Source organism: Teleopsis dalmanni, chromosome 2 (assembly GCF_002237135.1).
Source record: "Teleopsis dalmanni isolate 2A chromosome 2, ASM223713v2, whole genome shotgun sequence".
Taxonomy (NCBI): Eukaryota; Metazoa; Arthropoda; class Insecta; order Diptera; family Diopsidae; genus Teleopsis; species Teleopsis dalmanni.
Genome location: NC_051847.1, coordinates 196,800,883 through 196,809,927, shown reverse-complemented (window position 1 = coordinate 196,809,927; position 9,045 = coordinate 196,800,883). Strand labels below are relative to the sequence as shown.

The 9,045-nt window shown below is 30.3% G+C and overlaps 2 protein-coding genes across 2 annotated transcripts; both read right to left on the bottom strand.

Moving 5' to 3' along the window:
- Positions 1-2,480: 2,480 nt before the first annotated feature.
- Positions 2,481-3,649, bottom strand: LOC119683505 (flavin reductase (NADPH)-like). Its single transcript, XM_038097203.1, has 3 exons — positions 3,544-3,649; positions 3,374-3,471; positions 2,481-3,307 (listed from the first exon to the last, which is right to left on the bottom strand). Exons 2-3 carry the CDS (start codon positions 3,444-3,446, stop codon positions 2,766-2,768), a joined length of 615 nt encoding a protein of 204 aa, XP_037953131.1. The 5' UTR covers positions 3,447-3,471; positions 3,544-3,649; the 3' UTR covers positions 2,481-2,765.
- Positions 3,650-5,546: 1,897 nt separating this feature from the next.
- LOC119683503 (neural Wiskott-Aldrich syndrome protein-like) lies at positions 5,547-8,029 on the bottom strand. Its single transcript, XM_038097197.1, has 4 exons — positions 7,744-8,029; positions 7,127-7,675; positions 5,938-6,906; positions 5,547-5,871 (listed from the first exon to the last, which is right to left on the bottom strand). The coding sequence occupies exons 1-4, from the start codon at positions 7,969-7,971 to the stop codon at positions 5,698-5,700; spliced, it is 1,920 nt and encodes a 639-aa protein (XP_037953125.1). The 5' UTR covers positions 7,972-8,029; the 3' UTR covers positions 5,547-5,697.
- Positions 8,030-9,045: the final 1,016 nt, after the last annotated feature.

Below are 9,045 nucleotides of genomic sequence, written 5' to 3'. Positions count from 1 at the left end.
TTAATTTATATTCGGTGCCTTAACCGGAAATTCTATTCAATTTGTAGTTGTCGTTTTGTTCAATTTATTTTTTAAACTTTGTAGCCTAAAGAAATTAATTATTTTAAAAAGATTTTCGTTGATAATTTGTGAAAATTTAAACAATTTTCTAAGCTTTTAAGCCAAGTGTTGAAAGATATTTCGATTTGTAGAGCGAAAATAATTATTTGCAAAAATTTGATTTGATTTTCTATACACGATAAAAATCGATTTATAATTATTTTGTAAAAATGAAAAACACTTGTGTAAAAATAATAAGACAAAAATTTAGCTGTGGCTTTGCTGAAGCTTTAATACCCTACATAAAAATTTTTTATAACATATAAGATGGCTTTATAACATATATAAGACGGCTTTCAATCATTTATCGAAAGGTTTGGGTTATATATCTGTATGAATTTTAATATGTCCCTAGAATTTGAAGGTTGTGGAGGAATTGAAGACATCGATTGGGATCAGTTTAGTATTTCTCCCTTAGACACCGTTTTAAAGTCCACAACAAACTTCACCAGCTTAGAAAATTGTGAGCTTGAAAAGATCCATTACTAGTTGAGACAAGCAATTACCTTGATGCGGCCTTGATGCCGCTCAGCATCACGACAAAAGTGGAGTGGGGTAAATAGGATACTCCATATGGTGTTTGGTATTATTAAGGTCTATAATAACCAAAATTAATGAGTGCTTTGTAGCATCATAGAAATTCTGAGAAGGTAAAATAACAGGAAGTTTGTGGTTTTTACGCTGGTCTTCAAGCAACTATTGCTTTTGCGATCGTCGGAAATGGTGTCATGAGGTTTCACAGAACTGAACGGCACTGTTTTCCTTTTGGCACACTGTGAGAAGAAGAAGAGTAGTGATAAAATCTGTCGCCTTATTGTCGAGGTGCTTTTCCCATTTAAAGGCAAATGTAATCAAAATTAATTGTTTTTAAAAATTTGTTTTAAATTTAAGAAAAAGCTTGGATTAAGTGTTATGTGATTATTTTAAATTGTGATAATTTTTTAGGTTAGGTTATAAAAATGATCCAAGGGTTTCATACAAAGCTCGAAGTGCTTAAAACTATTATGAATAATACCATAATAATAATAATTATTGACATAGCGTCTTATGGGTCCTCCAGAAAGTACGTCTCTAATACATTTAATTAATGCAAAAGATAGTGGCAAAGTATATGTAGTTATTTTTTCACTGAATAGAATACTCAATCCATTAGCATGTACAGTGTATTATCAACGTACCGGCTAATATTTTTAAGGGGCATCTTGTTAAGACTGCTATTTGTTATTTAAGAGATATTAAGTTACTTATGTATATCGGTAAACCTGTCTGTTTTACGTATAATCGTTTCATATAGAAAGATTTTTAGCAACCAAAGAAGAAAACTTTCTGTAACTTATTACAGAAATTTATTATTAACTTATTGTAACTTATTATTATATTATTTTAGAGTATTTTATTTTTCTCGAATAGTAGTGAACTACAACAAATTTTTTTATTATTTTAATTAATTCTGGTTTTGGCGCACCATACGGCTGTTTCGACTATTGTCAAATACCTATCATCAGTAGTCTTGGAAGTATCTCTTATATTTAATTATTAGTAAATAATTTTTTGAGACTGCAAGTACCAATAGTTGAACCCATACCCTGCCAAATTTGAAGCTCAGAATCAGTGTTCATAAAGCCGTACTTGACTTGTATTTTCGAACTTGGTGTTTGGTTAATTTGCTGTATAAGTTCGTTAACAAATTCATTTGCTATTTTATATTAGAACGAGAACATAAACCAGCTGTAGAATAATTGAATTAAATAATTATCGCTTTTTTTTTAATTGTTAAATTTCAATACTTTTCTTTTGTAGAGACATTATTTAAAGTTCGAGTTTGAAAGCTCTCTATTAAATACAACAGCTTCTATTAAGTACAATAATCACTGTCGCCAAAACTGATGTTAAAATCAAATTAATTTGTATTATTTTAGATTTTAATCGAAAATCAATATTTTTTGCATGATCATGTTTAATTTAGCGAAAACACTTTTTCATTGATAAAGTTGGTTCAAAATATGCAGCCGTCATTAACTTCGAAATCAAGTTAATGTAATCTTAATTTTTTCCAATTCATGGTTTTGATAAACAAAAAAAAAGCTGTTCATATATATTTTACTTAAATTTCACTCACTGCTTATCTAAAAATATAAAAAGATTTAGATAACAACATTATCAATAATATATATTCTGTAAACATACCTCATAACTACCAAATGCCTTTCCATATTTGTTTTTATTATAAAAATTTGCCATATATGAGAGTTTCATGAAACTAAAAACATAGCTAATAATATACATATGAACACACAATCATAGTTTTATTTTATTTTATTTTATTTATATAAAATGCAATTTCATTCGCATTGTGTGAAAAATATACAATGATTCAGCAATTAAGGTAAACTATAAAATTATTAGGAATTTAAATTGATATCTTGCTTAAAATAGTTATGCAAAACAGACGTTTAAAGGTGATAATAATTAATTGGCTTACATATTCATATGTATTGAACTTAGTTACTAACTACACAAACAAGTGCAAATACTTGTTAATAAATCCCACACACACACATTCTAAATCACTTAGTGAATAAATTTAAGATTCTTAAATATTCATATTTAATTTTTTTGTGTGTGCGTTTTAGCAAAATTAAAATTTTAATAACAATATTAAACTATTATGCTTTATTCATTTTTTTAGCAATGGCACAAACTTTACCAATGTATTCTTCTTGCTCCAAACTATCGACAATAAATTTTCCCAAATCATATTTGGAAATCATGCGTCCTGCTGGTTCTTCGAATGTTATATTGTATTCACTTGATGGTTCATCTGCTATATGCGGTGGCATTACAGCAACATATTCCAATTCCGATGCTTTTGTTAGATCCAGCATGCGTTGATGTTCCTCATTCAATTTATGAAAAACTGCTGGAACCTCGCTAATTGGACGTAAAAGGAATGTTGACATAACAATGGAAAAGCGGCGTACATTGTTTGCTTTCATAGCTGCAATGATATTGGCAGTACCTTCAGACAGTTCCGTTGTGGCATCCAATTTATTGCGTGTACCAAGTATAACACAAACACCGTCTACACCTTTGATTACACGTTTGCAATCATCCAAATTGCATACATTACCCTGCACCAGCTCGACTTTGCCCTTAAAACGTTCTGGTACTGTCTTTTCCGTACGGTAAAGTAAACGCACACTTAAAGCTTTCAATTTAATTATAGTAAATAATTTACTAAATAATGAAATTTTAAAACAAAGTTATGAAATACCTTTCTGCAAGGCATGATCGACTACACATTGCCCAGTCATACCGGTACCTCCAATAACTGCAATCTGTTTCATAATGCTTTTTTCTTAATTGGTTTCTCTGTGAACAATTGGAAGAATTAATTTATTAACACTTTTAAGTAAATACAAATTGTCGTATATATTTAAGTACCTGCGACAATAAAATACTTTAGTTTTAAATTTTAATAATCTGAAATTCAAAAACAGCCGGTTCCGAGCACTCAAACTTATCAATTGAGATAGACTTGCTAGTTTCTCGCATATAACAGCTGAAGCCAAAAAGTTTATTGCTAAAGCTTTTAAGAACTTTTCATACAGGGTTGCATTTGAGAACTTCGCAAAAATTTAGAAAATTATAACAGTTAACAGTGCTTATAATTATGATCAATATGATGTTTGTATGATGTTTGTGTAAAGGTGCATCCACATCAAAGCGAACGCTTGCAAACGAACAAAAATTGCAGGTACGATTATCTGCGAATGTTCTTTTGTTCGTAAACGTTCGCTTTGGTGTGGATGCACCTTGAGAAATATCATATATTGCTATATATTTATCGAGTAAAATACAATAAATATCTGATGCCTAAAAATAGCATCAGATATACCGAATATTTTTCACCGATTTCATAATTTAATACACATACTTGCCCTTATATATGTCACATATGACTGTCATAATTACGTTTATATATATGAGCTTTTCTAAATTAACTGAAACAATGGAGGCCTGGGTTCTTATTTAGTAAAAGGCGATTGTTTACTAAATGCTTATGATTATTATTGTTTTATACAAATTTAGTTGAAGTTTTTAGTTCAGACACAGTTTCGAAAATAATGCATAAATAGCACTGCGAAAAATTTAAAGCAGTTAGGAGCTCATTATGAGCTTAATGAAAAGTTATTTTTCATAGACACGGATATTGTGAAAACCAGAATATATCTTGCTCTAGATCTGTTGCTTTTATAACAATACTGAAGATTGTTGAAAAGCTAAGTTTAGATTAGTAAACCTTGTTTGCAAACTAATATCAGAAAGTAGGGTTTTTATGTGTATATCTATTTTTGAATGTTTTTGAGGCTCTCTGAATGAAATGAACTATAATTGGTGCTGAAAAGTGAATTACATAGAACTTACCACACTTTGTGCGTGACAGCACTTTTAAAACTTGTTTTAAAACAGCACTTAAAAATTTAATGAGAGAATGAGAGAATGCTGCGCAAATGGATCCAGGAATTAATGCAATCGAAGTAATACTTTTAGCAAAAAGTTGGTTAAAAATGATTAAAAGCAAAGAGTTGACGATATGCAATATGAATACTATATCACGCACTTTCTTTCTAATACTTATACAATAACTTGAAGTTAAGTTTTTTTATGTTTACATCAAAAACGTTAAGACTCAGTTAGACGGTAGGTAACGTAAGAATTTAATTCAAAGCGAAATACACAGGTTTGGTTGGCTGTTCATTTCGCTTTGAATTAATTTCTTACGTTACCTACCGTCTAACTGAGCCTTTAGGCTCACTGATACTCCATTCAATATATTTTCTAAGAGTCCAAATTTCCCATAATTGAATTTTATTAAGATTTTCAATTAGAATTAATGGTAATAAGATGTTGCTTCGTAATTATTCACTATATTCCTCATACCTATAATATGATATTTTAAGAACAATTTTATAACAGTATAAACATGAACTCTACTTATGTTATCTATCGTTATAGGTCTAAGACAAGTCTTTCTGTTCTTGCAACAATTTATGCCGGTTATTAAGATTGACCATTGTACATGATGGAAAAATATATCTCTGTTTTTTAGTCGTTAAAAACTGCATATCATCATTATAATCTTAGGTGATAAATTATTTGAACAAATTACTAATAGAATAATAAATATATGAGAGGGGGTTTTTATAAACACTTCTTAAGAAAAAAAAAACAGAAAATTCTATTGCCTTTCGTAAATTTAAATATAAAAAAATAAATTTAAAATAATATGTATAATTTTTTCGTCTGCCTTTTCAATGTCTTTTTTTACTTGCCAATAAGTAAAATTATTGATAAGCGATATCATCGAAAATATTGAGATTAAAAAGTACTTATCTTTGAGTACTGCGAAATAGATTGCCTTTGACAAAGAAATTATTTTCTACTATTTTGAATTCTTCGTATTGATTTCATTTACTGGGTAGCTATTAAGTCCAATATAAATAAATGTATAGTTATGTACAATTTTTTATATACAATATCTATATACAATGATATGAACGTAAGTTGCATCTACCTAACATTTGCTCAATAATCTCATGCATTCGATTCATCAGGCTCATCTGTAGCATGTGGATCATTATTGAGGTTCTTATTTCGGCGTAGTGTAATGCCCATTTTAAGTTCAGATAGAAAATCTGTTACTGGTGGTTTTTTCTCAGTTGGCCTAGTAGCCGCTGCACTGACTGTAGCAGCCTTTTGATTTACTTTCTGCAGTGAAAGATTAGATAAGATTACAGAAGCTATATTAGAAATGTATAAAAACTCGTACTATACCTTAAGTGTTACGCCTTTACGAATGCTTTCCAAGAAAGCATCGCGTGAATCACCATCATTTACTGCCGTAGTCGTAGTACTCTTACTGGTAGCGGCTAAATTTGTTTGTGGTAATGATAACGCTGGAGGGGGTGGTGGTGGTGGCACACCAGCTGGCGGAGGTGGCGGTGGTGGTGCACCTGTAGCATTACTTTCTTGCGGCTTTGGTGGTGGCGGTATTGGGGCAGCTGAATATCTTTTAATTGGATCAGATTGTTTTTGAATGGCTGCTATTGGTTTGTTAGAAGACACTGTGGATTTGTTCTGGACATTAACTGGCGGTGTGAACGTATTTGTTTTAATAGTATTACGCTCCTTTGGAGATGATTTGTTTAAAGTAACACCCAAACGTATACTTTCCAGTAATGCATCTCTTGAATGGTTGTCGGTATGATTTGGGTTGGCATTTGTTGTGGATGATATAAATGTATCGTCACTGAATTTTGTGGATAATGGTTTTGGTGGAGGAGGTGGCGGTGGTGGTTTGGATAATGTCTGTTGATGTCGTACTGTTGCATATATGGGATCAATGGTTGCTGGTGTGAATTTAATAGTTTCAATAACCTGTTGTTTTGGAGGCTCTTTTATCGTATGATATATTTCATTTGAATGTGGTGTAGCAGTGATACTAGAAGGTGGTGGTGGTGTTGCTGTTACAGTTTTATCCTTCTTAAACATTATTACATCTTCAGTTTCGGAATTATTTCCAAATATAGTATCCGGAGATGGAAATTCTGAAGGGTCCATGAATTTTGTAGCAATATGGTCAAAGTTGGAGTAATTACCCTGCATTACTGGTTCAGTTAGCTTTGGAGCAGATATTGTTACCGTTTCCTCAACGTCAACAGCTTCTTCGATAAAGCTGGTCGTTGAAACTTCTGTCTGAGGTACTGGCTCAAATATATAATTGAGTTCTTTTTTATTTGGTGGCTGAATCATAAAAAAGTATCATAAATTATATTATTATTAATCTAAAGCTGATTTAGTTAAGAATTGATTTATAGGTTTTACCGGCAATCCTAAGGATCTACTTAAATCTATTTTTGGCCCATTGTGTTAAATTGATTGATAAGTACTCACTTTATAATATTATATACTTTTTAGAACAAACAATTTATGTAGATCCTTATGGAAATTTTACAATACTTACCATCCAAGTATATTTGGACTGCACAATATTTCTAATTATATCTGGTTTTCGCATACCCATCAGATCTTCTTCTGTTATGCCTCTTTCTATCATATATTTTTTGAGTACATTGTCGTTAGAAGTTTTTGATAAATCGAAAGCATTTCTAGTCATATCCCTTGTCATATCTCCACTGACATGCCTAAAATTTATAGGTGAACTAATTTCATACTTATTATTTCTAGAATTAGTAACAAATGTTGTTGGTGATGGAGGCGTGATTGGTGCTTTAGAAAAACGATTTGTTAGCACTGGATTTTCTGGAGATGGTGTTTGTGGCGCTGGTTTTCTTGAAAATCTATTTGGTAATATTGGACTTTCTTGTGCTGCACTCTCTAAACTATTCGATGACGATGAAGTGCTAATTGTAGCGTAATGTATTGTGGGTGTGCCCGGTGTATTGAATTTTTGTGACAAAGTTGGAGAAGGTGCTGTGATTTGACTTGGAGGAGGTGGTGGTGGAGCCGCAGGTGCATTTCCTGCAAATGATGAGGTGTTCATTGTGGATGGCTGCAAAGACGAATAAACAAAACATTAAAATTAAAATAGTTTTAATATCATTTAAACATTTTACTTACGACCCAATATCCAGGCATTTTATTGCTTTTAATGATGTCATAAATAAAAGCTCTTCGCTGTTCCGGTGTCAAATATTCAATCTGATCGGATAAGCCGGCTTTACGCAGATATAAACGTAATGTTTCATCATTATTAGTTCCATTTAGATCAAATGTCTTTCTAAAGTCTACTGAAAATCCCTCCATGTACTTAAAATTACTTGGTTCACTTATAAACTTATTTGCCATATTACGTCATGCCATATAAATATAAAAATGTTTGTAAGGGAGTTTTAAAATTTTTATTGTAATTTCCACAAAAAAATATTTATAGTTCACTATAAGACAATATAATATATACAATAATTAATAATAATAAAAAAACAAACACTATGTTAGGTACGCATTTTTTAGATAAGATTTTGAAAATTTTATATTATCAGTCACTTTATTTAAGGCTACATGTCGAATGATTCATATGGTCAATTAAAACCGATTTCCTGGTACAAATATATGCAAAATTTTTTGAGAATTTGAAATTTAAAACCAGTCCTTTAGCATTCAGTCCTTTGATTTCATAACAAATATTGATTAATACAGATAATTGTTTTAAAAAGTTTTATTTATTTCAGTCTATTATTTTATTTATTTTATTTGTATATATAGTTTAGAATATATAGTTTATATCGTATAACATACACAAAAAATTTAAAATAATTATGCGTTTATAAGTTTTATACTTTAAAGTAATATTGCTAAGTACTCCTGCTAATTCTATTACTGCTAAAAACCTATTCTCTTTACGAAGACACTAACAATGTTTAGTCAAAGAATCCACGATTAGAGTTAGAGACAACCGTTTGGCACAAAACCACCTGCTCAACTAAAACATTACTGTTTGGAGTAACAATACAGCTGAATTAAAACAATAATCATTTTCTATATAAATTTGCTCATTTGTAATTTTTTTCTAAACAATATATTTTTCGCAAAGCCTTAAGAGTCTTATCAATAATTTATTTATAATGCCATGGCATAAGTGATAAGCATGCTTTATATTCTCACCTAATTTATCACAAATATTTTAATACAGGTGAGAAGTGTTACCCAAAGTCACCAAAGACGACTGAAGAGTGCGCTACACTTGCAAAGAGAGGTATATTCATAATAATAATAATATATTCTCCTTTTCATATAATATTAATAATTATGATATATTTATAGGGGCCTAAAAAATGTATATTATATTTTATTATTATTGCTTCTTTTAAAATAAATTTATAATCCCTTCATAATTGAAAATCCCTTTAGTATATTGTCATA

What these genes read in the sequence shown, in the direction of transcription:
- LOC119683505 (XM_038097203.1), bottom strand. Translation starts at nt 3,446, where the DNA reads ATGAAACAGATTGCAGTTATTGGAGGTACCGGTATGACTGGGCAATGT. An exon ending in CGATCATGCCTTGCAGAAAG is followed by an intron (nt 3,308 to 3,373) that starts GTATTTCATAAC and finishes TTAAATTGAAAG; the next exon opens with CTTTAAGTGTGCGTTTACTT.
- LOC119683503 (XM_038097197.1), bottom strand. Translation starts at nt 7,971, where the DNA reads ATGGCAAATAAGTTTATAAGTGAACCAAGTAATTTTAAGTACATGGAG. An exon ending in AAATGCCTGGATATTGGGTC is followed by an intron (nt 7,676 to 7,743) that starts GTAAGTAAAATG and finishes TCGTCTTTGCAG; the next exon opens with CCATCCACAATGAACACCTC. An exon ending in AGTCCAAATATACTTGGATG is followed by an intron (nt 6,907 to 7,126) that starts GTAAGTATTGTA and finishes TTTATGATTCAG; the next exon opens with CCACCAAATAAAAAAGAACT.